Below are 17,712 nucleotides of genomic sequence, written 5' to 3'. Positions count from 1 at the left end.
AGGAAGGACTTTTTGCGACATTACATCAACTCTACAAGGTTTATTCCAAGGTTGCTACCGCGTCAGATGCGCTCGAAAAGTATGATCTACTTTTCGGGGGCCAATCCTAGTATGTAAGCTACAAACTATAAATGTAATGCAAAACGCTCCTTCCAGAACTGAGACATCACCCCACCTCTACGCAACCTCCAAAATTTGGAATGGATGTCAGCTTCGTTAAAGTACGCCGATCGGCAGGAGATGGTTGATGCGCGGAACATCCCTTGCGGGCCGCATAACCGTAATCGTGCCCAAGCCGGAGACGGGCCGGGCCCGGGCATCCCCCACGGGGAAAAACGTACCGCCAATACCGCCTTACTGAACGCGAATTATAGAACCTTTCTAGAACGGTACACAAGCTGTACGCAAGCCGTTTGTTTCGTGAAAAATAGCATTCTTATTTTCTTATAAATTTCTAAACCTATTGCTTATTTTCTTATGCCATTAAACAGAGATAATTATAATGCATTCAGTGATTCTGCTGGCAAAATATCATGTAATCTATGCGGTGTGGGGACACGGAGCAAATACATATGTCCGCTGCCTGCAGGTATGTGCAAACGAGTTCAGAAAATGGCATAGAACTAGATAATGAGACCCCCACTTTCAGTTCAGTGAGATAAGAGAAGATCATCAAAGCGGGAAAACAAGGCTCGGGAGATGGATCAATGGCGCGGGAGGGGTCTAGGCGCCACGAGGTCTCATGCATCAAAATGCCCAAAGATTCCGGGATTTAGACCATTCTATAGTCCGCTCTGTACTAGCATTACATGATGGTTATTTTCGTCTCACCTTCTGTATTGAGATTCCAACTCCGGAGGGTAGTATGTATGTATGAGCATGACTTCCCAAATCATGTAGTAAGGCTAGATTTGAAGGCCAGCACACCACTATATAGCTCTAGCAAGGGTTTGTGGTCAGCAGAGTTGTCTACTTAGAACATGGGAGATAAAGTAAGTTTCTAGGTTATTGCTAAATAGTTTGAACAACACAGCCGAAGCATCTCACGACCTAAATTTCGGACAATCTATCAGTTTGTAATGTAACAAAATTCTGATTTTTAATATCTTCAACCTCAGAGGTTTGCAGCCCATGAAAATTGTGTGCTTCGTTGTATTAATTCAGTAATTTACTTTCGGCTGCCTGCAGAGGCTCTAGCTGGCCCCCCTCCGTAAATAAGAGATGGATAGTTTTGTAGCGGACTAGCCCTCTCGTTTTTTGCCTTATATCAATCAGACTTATATCTTCTCCCGAACCAAGTTTCTTATAGATCTGTAAATATACGATATCCTGTACGTGAAGGGCGTACCAGGAACTTATTACATTCTTACCTCTATCGTTTCTTCATCGAGTTTCATATCATGTCATTGAATACAGAGCATTCAAAAGGAGACCTTCGTCTTCTCTTCGGACCACAATGCTCTGAAATTGAAGACTCCATCGCCCACATCCGGGATGCCGTATACAAAGATTCAGCCGGTCTGGGGTTCTTATCTGATATTCTTGACGAGCTTCCCTCCTTATGGCCCGTCATAACTTCTGCCTGGCCAGCCCTACGGAAGGTGCAGGGGGAGAAGCAACTAGCTGCACTGGGGCGGCGTTTTGAGAATGGATCTCCAGATAGTGAAGCAGAACCCTCAAGTCTCATCATGACTCCAGTCACGGTGATGAAACATCTAGTTGACTTTTGGAATCTCCAAAACGTTGCGACACATCCGGCGTTTCCATCCTCGCCATTATCACGGACCACAGCCCCAAGGATAATCGACTCACAGGGGTTCTGTGTGGGTATTCTGGCGGCAATTGCTGTGGCCTGCTCCCAGGATACACGGGAATTCCAGTCTTTGGCTTCGAACGCCATACGGCTCGCTGTCTGTATTGGGGCGTTGGTGGACTTCGATGAGATCGTGTCGGGTAAGGCTAAGTCAATTGCAGTGCGGTGGGAGACCCCAGCGGACCATGACTATCTTGAACAGACCTTGACAAAAAGTCCCAATGTTAGTTTCTCCTCATGGAAAGAAAAGGAAACAAAAGCAAAGAGCTGATAGACATTCAAGGTTTATATCTCCTGCTATACAGACGTTAACAGCGTCACTATCACTATCCCCGGTGACACTGCACAACGGGTCAAATTCAAACAGGAGCTTAGCGGCCGTGGTCTTCACACAAAGCCGATCCCCCTCCAAGGCCGCTTCCACCACCAGCAAACACACCGCGAAGGCATCCAGCACATAATGAATCTATGTGTGAAGGATCCTCGCTTTCAACTCCCTCACAGCAACGCGTTGATATTACCCCTTCGATCAAGTCACAATGGGCAGGTGCTCATAAATGCAGCCATGTTGCACACTGTTGCCTTGGAATCAATCCTCTCTGTCAAGGCAGACTGGTGGGGAACAGTCTCCGCATTACTAAACAGCGCCGATATGGAAGTTGACGAGTCCCGTCTTCTATCCATCGGCCAGGAAGAGTTCGTCCCACGATCAGCTAGAGGCCGTCTGGTAGCCAGGAGCAACCTTGATGTCTACGGGGCAGGAGTGTTTGCTAACGGTAACACGTCGGCTCGCTCCGCAGTGTCGCTGCAGAACGGCACGAACACCCTCAATGGTAGTCCACAGGCAGCTGAGATGCCACCTATTGCCATTACTGGCATGGCTTGTAGATATTCTAACGCAGACACCACGAGCGAGCTATGGGATTTGCTGGAGCTGGGGGTATGTACAGTGGAGAAGGCCCCTGGGAATCGGTTCCGGATGCCAGACTTGCAGCGGGAGCCCAAGGGCCCATTTTGGGGTCACTTCCTCGACCGGCCAGATGCATTCGACCATCGTTTTTTTAACATCTCAGCGCGAGAGGCCGAGTCCATGGATCCACAACAACGCGTGTTGCTGCAAGTAGCATATGAAGCCATGGAGTCTGCCGGATACTGCGGATGGCAGCACACTGAGCTATCGGACGAAATTGGCTGCTATGTGGGAGTGGGATCTGAGGACTATACTGAGAATGTGGCATCGCGGAATGCGAATGCCTTCTCAGCCACAGGAACCCTGCAGTCATTTATAGCTGGCCGTATCAGCCATCATTTCGGCTGGTCGGGCCCATCGATTACGCTAGATACAGCGTGTTCATCCGCAGCAGTGGCTATCCATATGGCATGCAAGGTACGATATGAGACTCCCATTGACCTATCTGAAAGTGCAATGGCTGACTGATGTATAAATGATAGGCCCTGCAAACAAAGGAGTGCTCGATTGCCGTGGCTGGCGGTGTGAATATTCTGACAAACCCCAGGGTGTACCAGAACCTGGCTGCTGCTTCTTTCCTGTCATCTACGGGAGCATGTAAGTCGTTTGATGTCTCTGCGGATGGATACTGCCGCGGAGAGGGCGCTGGACTCGTTGTCCTTCGGCCATTGCAGGATGCGATTGACAACGGCGACCCTATCCTCGGCGTGATCGCTGGCTCAGTCGTCAACCAGGGCTCGAACAGGTCACCCATCACCGTCCCCGATGCAGAGTCTCAACGATCGCTGTATAGAAAAGCTTTGTCACTCGCTGGGGTTGCCCCGGATGAGGTCACCTATGTGGAGGCCCATGGCACTGGTATGTATCCTGCTTTCTTTTTACCCTTGGTCTCCTCTATTCTGCCCTCTTCTATTTCGCCTGCAGTTTAGTAACAATGTCAAAGGCACACAAGTTGGAGATCCGATTGAACTGGAAAGCCTTCGCAAGGCATTTGGAAACCCGCTCCGAAGTCAGAGTCTCCATGTTGGGTCCATCAAGGGTAACATCGGACACACTGAGACCTCCTCGGGGGTCGCCGGGCTGTTGAAGACGATCCTCATGCTTCAGAAGCAACGAATACCGAAACAGGCAAACTTCAGGCAGTTGAATCCCAAGGTCATGCCTCCACTCGAGAACGACCGATTGGTGATTCCCGTAGAGTCAACCAAATGGGCATCAGCGAGACGGGTTGCTATGGTCAGCAATTACGGGGCATCGGGGAGCAACGCCGCGCTTATAGTGAGAGACCACACTCCTAGCCTATCGGGACAGGGGAAGGCAATGGCGGAATACATTCGAGATATGCCTATCTTGATTTCTGCACGGTCTGAAGAATCTATTCGGGCCTATTGCGGTGCCCTTCGCACCACCCTTTTGAGGCATCCGTATTCCAATACCGTCGTCCGGGAATTGGCGTACAACGTCGCAATGAAGCAGAATCGAACACTGCCGTTTACTCTTACCTTTTCAACCTCTTCTGATCCGACATCACTGAGCACCCGCTTGGAGGCTATCGCCGCAGGCAAGTCTGCCGATATTATCCAGAAGCGGGAATCCAACGAGCCCCCAATAGTTTTGTGTTTCGGCGGTCAGAATGGAGTTACTTCGAGCATTTCACAAGAACTTTACGACAGCTGTGTCCTTTTACAGACGCACCTCATGGCGTGCGAGCAAGCAGGCCAGAAGCTCGGCCTTCCCAGTCTTTTCCCAACTATCTTCACATCAGACCCCATCGTGAATACCGTTTACCTGCACTTCATGCTCTTCTCTATACAGTACGCATCTGCCAGAGCCTGGATCGACTCAGGACTGCGCGTAGACCGCATAGTGGGCCATAGCTTTGGTCAGCTCACTGCGCTATCCGTGGCTGGCAGTTTGAGTGTTCAAGAAGGCATCCGCCTGGTTACTGAGCGTGCACGCCTGATCCAGTCCAACTGGGGCCCGGAGTCAGGGGTGATGCTCGCTGTGGAGGGTACGCAGGCCGAGGTCCAGCGTGTGCTAGAGCAGACAGGCCACCGTGCTGAAATTGCCTGCTATAATGGACCACAGCAGCAAGTGCTTGCCGGCACGGGGGAATGCATCCGAGCGGTTGAAGACGCTCTCGCTACAAACCCATTGACAAGCAACGTCAGGGTCAGACGTTTGGAGAACTCGCATGCCTTCCACTCTAGACTTGTTGATAGCATTGTGCCCGGCCTCACAGAGCTCGCAGAGTCCTTTGTCTACCAAGCACCAGCTATCCCCATCGAAGCCTGTTCGGCGACTGGCGACTGGTCGATTGTCACCCCGGCAAAGATCGTCGAGCACAGTCGCATGCCCGTGCACTTCCAACGCGCTGTCGAAAGAATAGCTCAAAAACTACAAGTTCCCGCTGTCTGGCTCGAAGCCGGCTCAGCCTCGCCTATCATCCCCATGGTGCGTCGAGTGCTGGAGAAATCGTCCGCAACTCACACATACCATAGGGTTAACCTCGATGGGTCGGACGGAAGCGGGAATTTGGCAACTGTCACCAGCGCCCTCTGGGGTCAGGGCGTCCATGTCCAGTTCTGGCCCTTCCATCACTCGCAGCGTGGGACCTTCGGCTGGATGAACCTTCCGCCGTATCAGTTCGCGAAGAACAGACACTGGGTTGACTTTGACCCTACTGCTTTCTCGTTTTCCGGATCCTCCGCCGAACCGCAATGTGGCAGTCAGGAGCGGGCTGGCCTGTTGCGCAAGTTGAGCGACGGCCCAGAGGAGTATCTATTTGCCGTTAACACCCAAGATGTATTGTATAGGTCATGCACGAAGGGGCACGCGGTATTGGACCAAACATTGTGTCCCGCATCCATGTATATGGAGATGGTCCTGCGGGCAGCAACTTCCGTATTCACCTTGGGTGAATCCTCAACGCTGACTATGTCTCATATCGAGGACCTGGTGATATCATCCCCCTTAGTATTAGATCCGCAAGGAAGCGTGTTCGTACGACTGATCCCAGAGGCAGTGGCTTCTTCCCAGACGTGGTCATTCTCGATATTTAGCAGTAGCGGGACGGGTAATGAGTCGTCGATTCATGCTACAGGCAGTGTATCCTTATGCAATGAAAGGTCCAGGGCTCTGTCACACTTTCAGTCTATGAATCGGTTGATGGACCCGGCACGGGCAAGAGGAATTGAGGATCATCTGGCATCAAACGGACTGAAAGGATCGACGGTTTACTCTGCCCTCGAACAGGTTACCAATTATGCAGACTACTTCCGCGGAGTGAGGCAGGTGTTTGCAAATGGCCGTGAGGCTGCGGGGCTGGTCAGTATGGCACCGTCAGCCACCGAGACCACGTGCAACCCCATCCTCCTGGACAACTTTCTGCAAGTTGCGGGAATTCACGTCAACTGCCTCTCTGGCCGCGAAGCAGAGGAAGTATTCGTGTGCAATGCTATCGGGGAAACGTATGTTAGCGATTCGTTGTTCAAAAAGGAAGACGGAGCTATTCCGTTATCATGGAAGGTATATACCAACTACGTCCGGCCGTCCAAGAATGAGATCGTGTGCGATATCTACGTGATGAACTCTCAAGGAGACGGTCTTACCGCCGCAATTATGGGCGTTCGGTTCATGAGTGTCTCCATCCGCTCTCTCACTCGCGCACTGGCCAAGCTGAACAACAATTTCCCTGACGTCCCACAACTCCCGCCCACGATCCAGCCAGCAATTGTGACAGCCGATTATGATGAAGCCAGTGACAATGTAAATGTGGATAGCGACCTTGTTGCAGTCCAAGAGATGCTTTGCGAGCTGTTTGGAGTTAGTGTCGAAGAGGTATCTCCATCAGTCTCGCTGATAGATATCGGAGTGGACTCGCTCATAAGCACAGAAGTGCTCTCCGAGATCAAGAGGAGATTCCATAAGGATATTTCCTATTCCACCTTGGTGGATATTCCCAACATCCAGGGTTTGACAGAGCATATCTTCCCGGGACATTCTCACCTAGCTCCTTCCCAGATTGTGATCAAACCAGTACGGCAGCAGACAGTGATACCGCAAACTGTAACTTCTCTGCCTGTGCCAGCTAACGCCGGACCGTCGCTAGTCTCAGTAGCACACCAATGCTTCTATGAGACTCACGCCGCGGTATCCCACACACACAATGCCGACTGGGCCGGCTTCTTCAATGCCATCTATCCGCAACAAATGACACTCATCACGGCGTACATCCTGGAAGCATTCCGCGCCTTGGGCTCCCCGCTAGAGTCCAGTCAGGCAGATGAGGTCCTTCCTATTATTTCCGTCCTACCTCGCCACGAGCAGTTGAAGAAGCACCTGTATACAATTTTGGAATCCGTCAACCTCGTGCGCCAAACTCCAACTGGTCAACTCGTGCGCACAGCGACACCCATCTCGCCGCTCTCATCACACGCCTTGCATGCCCAGATCCGGGATGAACACCCTCCATATGCACTGGAGCACGATCTTCTACAGATCACAGGCTCGCGGTTGGCTGAGTGTCTGACCGGGCAAGCGGACGGGGTATCGCTAATTTTCCAGGATTCCCAGACTCGGCGCCTGGTAGGAGATGTCTATACGGACTCCCCGGTGTTCAAGTCGGGTAACCTCTACCTCGCACAGTATCTCACGGATGTCATTCAAACTCTCGGAAACGGTCGGCAGGTTAAAATCCTCGAGATCGGGGCCGGCACAGGAGGCACTACCAAGAATCTCCTCGAGCAGCTCTCGGCCCTCCCCGGAATGGCGACACGCATGGAGTATACATTCACGGATATCTCGCCATCGCTTGTTGCAGCCGCGCGGAAGAAGTTTTCCAAGTATGATTTCGTACGGTACGAAACTATTAACGTGGAGAGTAGCCCTCCCTCGCTCTTGCACGGCCAATACGACATTGTGTTGTCGACCAACTGCGTCCATGCTACCCGAAATCTCGTCGAGTCCTGCTCAAATATCCGCAAGCTCCTCCGGCCTGATGGGATCTTGTGTCTCGTTGAGCTGACGCGTGACATATTCTGGTTGGATCTTGTGTTCGGACTCCTGGAGGGCTGGTGGCGGTTTGAGGACGGTCGGAAGCACGCGCTGGCCACTGAAGATCTTTGGGATCAGACGCTTCGCCAATCTGGCTTCGAGTGGGTGGGCTGGACGAATAATGAGGCTGTAGAGTCAAATGCTCTGCGCGTTATTGTCGCATCGCCGACGAAGGCCCCTTCTGCTCTGGAGATTTGCTCCAAGCCGGCAAACATGGAAACTGTTGTTTGGGGCGAAAGAAATGGTCTGCAGCTGCTGGCTGATATATTTTATCCCGACGTGGTTGACACCACGCAGAAACGACGAGCATGTGGTAAGTTCAAATTCATCTTTTGTCCCTTGTAATAACTCCATTTCATACTTTCATTTGCTAACCCTCTTCAGCTCTGATGGTTCATGGAGGTGGCCACGTCATGCTATCTCGTAAAGACATCCGTCCTGCCCAGACACAGACCCTTCTCGATGCCGGATTCCTGCCCATCAGTGTTGACTACCGCCTGTGCCCTGAGGTTAGCCTTTCAGAAGGCCCTATGGCCGACGTGCGCGACGCCCTAGGTTGGGTGCGCCGCATCCTCCCAAATATCCCCTTGCTACGTCCAGATATCCGACCGGACGGCAACCAGGTTGTGGCTATCGGGTGGTCCACTGGTGGTCATCTCGCAATGACGCTGGCTTTTACTGCTCCCGCTGTGGGTATCGCCGCTCCAGAGGCCATATTGGCTTTCTACTGTCCAACCGATTATGAAGATCCATTTTGGTCGAGGCCAAACTTCCCCTTTGGACAGACTGTCGCGTCAAATGATATAGAGTACGATGTCTGGGAAGGCGTGCAGAGCGCCCCGATCAAAGGCTATAATCCAGCGTTCAAGGAACGGCCACTAGGGGGCTGGATGTCAACCAGCGACCCGCGTAGTCGGATTGCATTGCACATGAATTGGACGGGACAAACCCTCCCTGTGCTGTTGGGAGGCATGCACAAAGAGTTTCGCATACCTGATGAACTACCTCGTCCGACAGACGAAGAGATTCAGGCAGTTAGTCCAAACTATCAGATCCGCATCGGGCGGTACCGAACACCTACGTTTATGGTTCATGGAACAAGCGATGACCTTGTCCCGTGCGCGCAGACCGAGTCAACATATAACGCGTTGACCCAAAACGGCATTGAGGCAGATATCAGGGTGGTGCAGGGAGCGGTGCATCTATTTGATCTTTATCCGAGCTCTCATGCTGGCCAGAATGCGAAGGAAGCAGTGGCTGATGGGTATGAATTTTTGAAAAGACACATTCACTCTAAGGGTTATAGCGACAAGGATTAGATTTAGATTCAAATTTTGCTTCCGCATTGAATATTACAATTTGAAGATTATATTGAGGTCTTGCTATATCTACAACATCCAGAACGGGCGAGAAAATGGATATGTTCGGGTTCACTAACGCTGGAGATTTGACAAGTTGGAACACGACGGTGTGCCAATAAGCGGCCCTGGCCGCAACAAGGAGGAAGAAAACGAAGTTACTCTGTCTTTCAGTTTACAATCTAAGAGTTTAGTAGGCTGTACAGATCTGCTTTTCTTCCAAGTATCCCATGCGGTCTGAACTTCACTAAATCATAAGACTTGCTTTAAACTAATGAAAAGGACACTTTCCCGTCCTAGAAATCTTCAGTTCCTTCATCATCTCCTCAATTGCCTTCTGCCCCTTTCCTTCAAAATACTTCGGCCCGATATCGTGAATATGATACCCCTTCGGATAGTACTTCTCACCCTGGTCGCCCGGGACAGGATGACCGAGCGCCCAGGAAACCCACGCCATTGGACCCCATCTATTCCAAAATGTTGGTTTCACGTAGTAGGGAAGTGCGTCCCAAGATTTGCGGTAATAGCGGTTGTTTGGATCGGGTTGCTTGGCTGTATTTGACACCGCGAAGATCAAAGGTCGTGGGGGTGTTAGGTAGCGGAGAATGAATGTGCGGGTTATTAGGAGGGCAGAGAAGACTTTTGTCCAGAATGGCGTTGGTGGTTCGTATCTAGTTGATGTTAGCGCTCGATATTTCGTTTTATAAGATCAGATCTTACTATTCCACATACAACATAGCCTTCCTCAGCCGGTCATCCATCATGAACGAAGTGAACTGCAATCCCACCGGATGGAATACCTTCGGCAAATTATAAAGCAGCACAGCTGTTGCCTGATCCGCTGATTCCCGATTCTGAGCATCTGGAACCATATACTTGACCTCATACTCCTGACTCCAAGTATCCACCTCCTCGAGCCAATGTATTCCATCCCTAAACCCCGTCTTACCTGACGGGAGAATGTCAGAACTAATACCTAGCGCGTCACCTAGACTCTTCCAAAACGTTCCAATAGCACAGCGTTCCAAATCACTTAGCGGCCGCCACTCGAATGCCGCGATGAAATTTACAGGCTGGACGGCAAAGAGCGCAAGTGTGTAGAGCAAATCTGTATCAAGGATCTTGCCTGAAGCTTGGTAGCCGCTGTGTAGGAAACGCGTGCGGGCTACAGAGAGAAAAGCCCGTTGCGAGGTAGGGCTATTTTCTACCATTTCGCCGATAAGGGCGGCTGTGTCTGTATAGCGCTTGAAGGAGGTTTCTGGTTTAGAAAATTGCCCTGTCTTTATGAGAAGGTGGGAGATTGTTGGAATGCCGTAAGTCTAGAGGAGGTTAGAATAAGAAAAATATAGATTGGTGTATATATTTGCGTACCCGAAATAAAGCAAACTGCCCTGCTTTCACAAACATGAATGGGAATTCTAGCTGCGCCGTTTCTTTTTGAATCTGGAATGCTTCTTCGTCTGTCATCTTAGCCATAGACTCGCGTGTCGGGAAGTAGAACTTTTTTTGTAGCTGTTTAAGTCGTCTATAGCGCAGCGAATTGATAAGAAGGGGGTACGCAATCAACAAGCCCACTGCAAATGAAAACCATTGCGGCATGGTATTGAAAATAGCTCTGGTGGTTGCAGAGAACGAGGGAGTTGTAAAGAAAGATGTGCCTTTATCCATAATGTGGATATTGTAGTTTTGAAGGGTATCTCAATCCCATATAGAAAGCTCTGATATTTAAATGATTACTGGCCCCAAGGCCCATAGAAAGGGGCTATTTATGTGACGCCATTTACATGTAACTAGCTGGTCATAATACAAGTACTGTAGAACATCGAAATTCAGGCGGGCTTGAAGCAAAGCCCGAATTATTCTTGATCATTAGGTCATTGTATACTATCCGTCTCTCCTTGCACCCAATTATACGCAAGATAAACTGAAAAAAAGACACGAGGCAACTATTCTATTTCAACCGTAGACCCAGGTATCACATGTACCGTGGACGTCTAAAACAAAGATGATATTACATTTATCTTATTCGAGATTTTCCGTAACTGTTTTACATCTTTGTATTATTGCCCTTCCATATGTATGCACATCTATGGATCTAGTAAGCATTCTGCAAAGGATGGAGTCCCGCGGGGTTGTATCGTGGGGCTAATCTTATACCCATTGAGTCTCTTGCATGGGCCTGGCTGGCCCCCTATTATTATTTATTCAGATATACTCCGTACTATACAGTGCTTCTCCAAAAGTACATACATGTACGGTAAATACTGCCCGCATATTACCTAGTACTTTGGTGTAGATGCATTGGTGTAGATGCATTATGGTATAGGAAGCAGCTCGGTCACGATAGGCTCCACGGTAGCTCTCGCTGCGGTAAGACGGAGCATTCCTCGTCACTCATGCACCCGTTCCACCGTCTATGTTATTCTCATGCATGGTCATTAGAAATTCATTTTTCTGATAGTCACCATAACGTGGATACGGCAACGTGGGGGCAGAAAACTGCAGGATGATGCGGCAATGTGGAAAAACCGGGTCTCTTATAGTACAGGATGTCTCCCCTAGAAGTGCTTTGTGCTGCGATACCGGGTATAACTTTTGATAGTTCTCAAGGACAGCCCGATTTTCTAGCTCATCTGCAAAGTTTTTGAGTTTCCGTCTTTAAAGGATATTTGCCAATCTCTAACACTTTATTGCATTGCATTCACCAACATGGTTGGTTCAATGGAGAACCCTGGTTCATGGGACCTTGCCTGTCTTCTGATCAGCACCTCGCGGTTCAACCGATATATGCCCTACTACACGATGATGGCCGCTGGTAAGGAGAGCACCATTCCAAGCTCTCTCATGAATAAAGTATTAACTTGAAATCTCCGTGACAAAACAGTATGGTCTACCTTGATTGCTGGCGCTTTAAAGTTGCAAGAGGATCCCGCCAGTCTCTCTGTCGAGTACATCCTCTTCAAAGCCGGCCTGTGCTTTGTTCACTGCTTGTTACTATGCGGTGCTGGGAACACATGGAACGACCTGATAGACCGTGATATTGACGCCAGGGTGGAAAGGACAAAAATGCGGCCGTTGGCATCTGGAAAAGTCTCAACCGTCGAGGCCCTGGTATGGATGGTCGGTCAGTATTTTCTGTCGGTGAAAATGCTGGACTTAATATTGGATAACAGAAGCATGTAAGTCTGACATTCAGTGTGATAAAACTCCGGCCGCATGGAAGAGCACAACTTGATTAACCCCGTCCATCCCTCTTAGATGGGGCTTAATGCTGCCTTTGACAGCCAGTATCATGCTGTATCCCTACTTGAAACGACCCGTATTCAGCAGAGTCTTCATCTACCCCCAGTATATCCTTGGCTTGGCCGTCGCCTACCCATCGATAACAGGCTGGGCCTCAATCAACGGGCAAGAGCAGTCCATGTCTGAGATCTTCACACATTGCACCCCGATCTGCCTTCTTATCTTCTTCTGGTGCCTCTATTTCAACACCGCCTACAGTCACCAGGACAGTGTCGACGACCGGAAGATGAATATCAATTCTGCCTATGTGGTCGCGGGGCAACGCATCCGGTTATTCCTCGCCTTCCTGGGTGCTCTACCACTCGCGGTGATTCCGTATGTTGTGTTGAAAATCAACTCTCCCTGGCTGTGGTTCTCTTGGATGGCGGTCTGGACCGTTTCTATTGTGATGCAGATTGTTCGGTTCGATTCGAAGAAGCTTGAAAGTGGCGGGCGTATTCATTGGGAGAACTTTCTGTTGGGACTGTGGACTACAGTTGCTTGCATAGTCGAGGTCGGTCTGCAGAAAGTAGAGTTCTGGAACCTAATCTAGTATAAAGTAGTATAAGATATTCTAAATTCATTCTTTCTAATTTATAGTTAACTAGTGCAGTGGGGAAAGTCGGGATGCCTAGTTTAGTGGCCTTGTCCTTCAGGCAGAGAAAACGAAAGCCTGGTTGTCAAGTAGAGTTTCGGGGAGCAAGTAGTCTAGACGGATCATCACCCCAAGAATGAAAAACGAGTTGCGAGATGTTTGTGTACTAGGAGATTATATGCTATGGTGTGGTCTATGTGATCCCTATGCTTGCTAGCTGACCCCCCCTGGATGGTTGGTGTTGTTGTGTCGTCCTCGTCTTGCCTGCATGGCCAGGCTGCCTATCGTGCATTTCCCTCTTCACTAGTTAGTTAATTCCCCATAATAATTAACATGATCACCTGATCTATCAAACATGAAGCTATTCAGAGATCACCCGATCTAGCTTACTTGCTCGTTTGCTTACTTGCTTACTGTTTGCATTCAATGCATTGTTTACATTGTTTGCTAGATAGCTAAGCAAGATATGCGGTATTTGCACTGTTTGCATGCAAATAGACAGCTATATATACAGGCTTCCTCCCACTTTGCAACTTGCTTCTTCTTTCTCTCCACCATTATGCCTGCTACCACCGAGGATTCTACCATGCTTTCCATTGCCACTGCCACCACCGAGGATTTCACCATGCCTGCCCCTGATCTTGCAACTACCACCGAGGATTCCACCATGCCTGCGATACCATAGTAAATGGTCCGTGTATTTGAAAATGGAGTGCCAAGAGTGACCTTGCCTAATTAGGTTAGACCCATGCCAACAGTATCTTACTTCATGAGAGGAAAGGTCTTTAATTGACTGAGTGAGACAAAGGTTGATCGACTGAGAAGACCAAGCAGGTTTATTTGGTTTCAGTACTTCTTATACCATTATTGTTTAAATGGCTGGATCAAGGATTATGGATCATGGACAAACTATTTTAGTACTGAGAGGAAGAACCACAGCACAACTATCTAGGGAGAGAAAACCAATCTAGATATCCGGGTACTATAAAAATTTGAGTTGAACATGGTAAGTGGGATCATGATGAAACCTTGAGCCTTTTGGAAGGGGGAGGTTGGGAGGTCGACTGATCAGGACAATGCTGTCCTTGGAGAAGTTTCACTATACTGTGTTGCCCTCCTCGACGAGCCGCTTGGGGAGTATTTCCGTATACTCCACCCTGGGCGTTGACATCGGCTCCTCGCTCTAGCAGCATCTGTGCGATTGTATCGTGTCCACTAGAGCAAGCAGCCTGGAGGGCATTTCCGTGGTATCCACCCTGGGCGTTAACATCGGCTCCCCGCTCTAGCAGCATCTGTGCGATTGTATCGTGTCCACTAGAGCAAGCAGCCTGGAGGGCATTTCCGTATTCACTACCCTGAGCGTTAACATCGGCTCCTCGCTCTAGCAGTATCTGTGCGATCTTATCGTGTCCTTTAGCACAAGCAGCCTGGAGGGCATTTCCGTATTCACTACCCTGAGCGTTAACATCGGCTCCCCGCTCTAGCAGTATCTGTGCGATCTTATCGTGTCCTTTAGCACAAGCAGCCTGGAGGGCATTTCCGTGGTATCCACCCTGGGCGTTGACATCGGCTCCTCGATCTAGCAGAAGTTCCACAGTCCTATCATGTCCATTCAATGAAGCCCATATGACCGGGTATATTCCTGTATCATCAGGTGTATTGACATCACTTTCATCCCCACCAAGTATTAAATGTACCTCCTGTTCATGGCCATTGAATGCTGCCAGATGTAGTGCACTCATTACAGAAGTTTCTCTGTATGGTCTGACTGTCTTCCAAAAAATGGGAAACCACATTGAGAACGGTTTGTCGGTCATGTCGTATAATCGATGCACTCGGTAGGTTTCTTTTTGGGTTGAAGTCAAACCCATCTTTCGTACGTGATCAGGCCAATGTGCTGCTGAATATTCTAAGAAACTTCGAGTATAGGGGCGCGAGTCATCTTCATCATATTCTAAATCCTCCATCAATAAGTATCTCAAACAAATCTCAGCCATCTGATCTTCCGCATCAGTCAGGCTGTTCCAGTATGAAGGATTGAGATTGCTGGAATTGTTCTTCGCTATAAGAAATTCTCTGGCTGTTTGATGGATGAGATAAATTTTCGAGTTGTTCGTAAAGACAAATAGGCCGCACCATCGCCGAAGCTTGCTGTCCAAATTAATTGGATCTAGCCCAGCCTGTTTGGTTGTTGGTGATCCTGAGCTAGTAGCAATTCCCAATGCCATAGCCATCTCTCTTATGGTCAGAGGACGCCGTGCCGCCACAATAATCTCTAGAATCTTCTTGACTCTATCCATTAGATCGGCTGGGACTCGACAGAGTATCTTCTCATATGCTGCATTCACAGAAGGCGGAATCAGTGTGATCAAATCCTCTGTAGGCCGAAGGCTGTTTTTGAAGGTAGTGCGGATATCATCAATGGCTAGATGTAGCCAAAGATATGTACGGTGTTCCATTTGAAGCAGCTGCTGTTCGATTCGATGATGAAGCTCCGTTGATAGTGGCACTGTCTCAACTAGTTCTCTCACTCGAATCCTTACCACCAGATCAATCTCATCATGAATTTGATCATTCTGCTCCTCCCCCTTGATATGTATATGTGGGAAAGAATCGGTGATTACTCGAAAGTGATCCTGTATATGATCGTAGGGACGACTGGTGACCAGGAATTTCAAACAGGGTCCCTCCGTTGATGAAGATGGCTGGCGATGAAACGCTTCAAGCTTTTCAATTAATCGGCGCTGATCTGTTTCACGACATTCATCAAGTGCATCAAATATACAAATCGTCTTGCACGATATATCAGCTGATGTTGCCGCTATTAAGATCCGCCAAAGCTCATCAACTTCTTGCCGGAGCGGCCTCCCATTCTTTTCCCAGGCCGGAATGGCATATTGTAATAGATGAGGCTGCTGGCTGAATAGCTGATGAAGTACCGAACATAGTGCTGTAGCAAGATTGTTCTGCTCATCATTGTCTTTGAAGAAAAAGTAACATATTCTCACAGCTGGATGAGAGGTCTCTGAGTAATCATCGATTATTGATCTGACCAGGACAGACTTGCCACAGCCTGGGTCAGCCGACACCCAGAGAAGGTCGTTGCAATTGCTCTCCCACCAACGGATATATTCAGAGCTCTGGAAAGCCCATCGACAGGTGCCCTTAGCTCGATTTGGGTTTATGTTCTTTTGCTCCGCGTAGTTAACGATCTTGAACACTTGGTAACAACGGCGCTGCTGATCCGTTAAGACTCTTGCTTTCTGTTCACTAAAGTGCCGCTCGTTTTGACTATATGCTTGATCTAATCGATGTTGGATGCCTTTCAGCTCCTCTGAGTAGTGCTTAGGTCAATATTTGCTGACGTAATAATTATAAGACTGCACAAGACTAACCAGACACAACAGCACTTATCCTCTCCTCGGCTTCAATTCTGTTGAGAGGGATCCTCTTCAGAAGGTCTTTGGCATATGCAGCTGCCACCATAGCTGCATACCCTTGCCACTCTTTGTTCTTATGTGAGTCCGAGTAATCGCAGATACCCCGGATGACGAGACATGGGAAAGTATTCATCAGCCCCGCGGCTTCCATTTCAAAGCAAAGGACGTCTTTTTCCGCGGCAAGCTGATCTCGAATCAAAGCATTCTTCATTAACTGATTGCCGGAAGCAATCAGGCCATAGTGAATGGCAGGGTTATCTTCGTCGTCGGCCCGCTCACTCCGTAGTACCAACGTTGAAGGATCAACCGCACATTTAGCACAGTCTGCTTGGTGATGGATAACTTCGGGAAGAAACAGCCTATCCGTCATTGGCTCTGGCCTTTTGTACTTCCGACGTAGCCTCATGTTCTTTCCAAAAATGCCGTTGATGGCCTCCTCGAGCTGATGCCCTTTTCTCTCGTATTGAGTTCGAATACCTGCCATTGCAGCGCGCAATATAGCTGGTGGCTGGTTCAGAAACCGTGCTTGCTGAAAACTTTGGTCCTGGATCGACTTGCCAAAATCGTATTGAAACACACCACTCTCGCTACCCCGAGACGCACTGACCACAACATCGCCCAATCGAATATCATGGTTTTCGCTTGGTACACCCCCCCCAATCCCGACCATAAGGCCGATCCTGATGTTGTGAAAACTGCTGAGCATATTTGTCGCTACACTGGCCGCGGAAGCTGTTCCATATTCACCATCGGGTAAGACGGCAATGACGACGTTGTGTTCGCCCATCTTGCCTAATGTATAGTCGTTGGCATCGTTTGGCGACACGAAGCTCGGTCTGTCGTGCTCTTCATCGAGAAACTCTTGTGCGGCAATGTATTCCACGGGTAAGGCGCAAATCCAGCCCACAGTGTACCCTGCAGGATCTGACATGGCTTCAACGCGAGAGAAAAAGCCCGAAAATCAGGTACCCGCGTGACCTTTCGAAAGTCCTGACGTGCGGTGTGCAATAGAGGCCTAAGTTATGGGGACAATATATGCGGCTGTGAGTAAAGGAGAGGGGAGGAGGCTTGAGAGAAGGAAGAAAGCCCTAGAAGGTAGAGAGAAAATGTTTGCCTACCGGGGGGGGGGGGGGGGGGGGGGGGGCGGAGGGGGGGGGGGGGGGGGGGGGGGGGGGGGGGGGGGGGGGGGGGGGGGGGGT

General features: G+C 49.4%; 5 protein-coding genes across 5 annotated transcripts; 2 read left to right on the top strand and 3 right to left on the bottom strand.

The window, feature by feature from the left end:
- Positions 1–1,400: 1,400 nt before the first annotated feature.
- On the top strand, positions 1,401–9,157 carry LCP9604111_3680 (CAZyme family CE10; the record flags this gene model as incomplete). The annotated part of the gene is made up of 5 exons (XM_039071295.1): positions 1,401–2,036; positions 2,097–3,200; positions 3,266–3,641; positions 3,727–8,151; positions 8,223–9,157. 5 exons carry the CDS (start codon positions 1,401–1,403, stop codon positions 9,155–9,157), a joined length of 7,476 nt encoding a protein of 2,491 aa, XP_038930343.1.
- A 310-nt stretch (positions 9,158–9,467) lies between these two features.
- On the bottom strand, positions 9,468–10,864 carry LCP9604111_3679 (oxygenase MpaB family protein; the record flags this gene model as incomplete). The annotated part of the gene is made up of 3 exons (XM_039071293.1): positions 9,468–9,867; positions 9,929–10,515; positions 10,568–10,864. 3 exons carry the CDS (start codon positions 10,862–10,864, stop codon positions 9,468–9,470), a joined length of 1,284 nt encoding a protein of 427 aa, XP_038930342.1.
- A 1,041-nt stretch (positions 10,865–11,905) lies between these two features.
- Positions 11,906–13,031, top strand: LCP9604111_3678 (prenyltransferase spyF; the record flags this gene model as incomplete). The annotated part of the gene is made up of 4 exons (XM_039071292.1): positions 11,906–12,011; positions 12,081–12,320; positions 12,370–12,375; positions 12,481–13,031. 4 exons carry the CDS (start codon positions 11,906–11,908, stop codon positions 13,029–13,031), a joined length of 903 nt encoding a protein of 300 aa, XP_038930341.1.
- A 1,058-nt stretch (positions 13,032–14,089) lies between these two features.
- Positions 14,090–14,815, bottom strand: LCP9604111_3677 (ankyrin repeat domain-containing protein; the record flags this gene model as incomplete). The annotated part of the gene is made up of 1 exon (XM_039071291.1): positions 14,090–14,815. The coding sequence occupies one exon, from the start codon at positions 14,813–14,815 to the stop codon at positions 14,090–14,092; it is 726 nt and encodes a 241-aa protein (XP_038930340.1).
- Positions 14,816–15,897: 1,082 nt separating this feature from the next.
- LCP9604111_3676 (uncharacterized protein) lies at positions 15,898–17,444 on the bottom strand (the record flags this gene model as incomplete). The annotated part of the gene is made up of 3 exons (XM_039071290.1): positions 15,898–16,023; positions 16,082–16,407; positions 16,469–17,444. 3 exons carry the CDS (start codon positions 17,442–17,444, stop codon positions 15,898–15,900), a joined length of 1,428 nt encoding a protein of 475 aa, XP_038930339.1.
- Positions 17,445–17,712: the final 268 nt, after the last annotated feature.

Source organism: Penicillium roqueforti (assembly GCF_015533775.1).
Source record: "Penicillium roqueforti strain LCP96 04111 chromosome Unknown scaffold_06, whole genome shotgun sequence".
Taxonomy (NCBI): Eukaryota; Fungi; Ascomycota; class Eurotiomycetes; order Eurotiales; family Aspergillaceae; genus Penicillium; species Penicillium roqueforti.
Note: the sequence above shows the minus strand (reverse complement) of the source record. Positions and strands in the feature narration are given on the sequence as shown.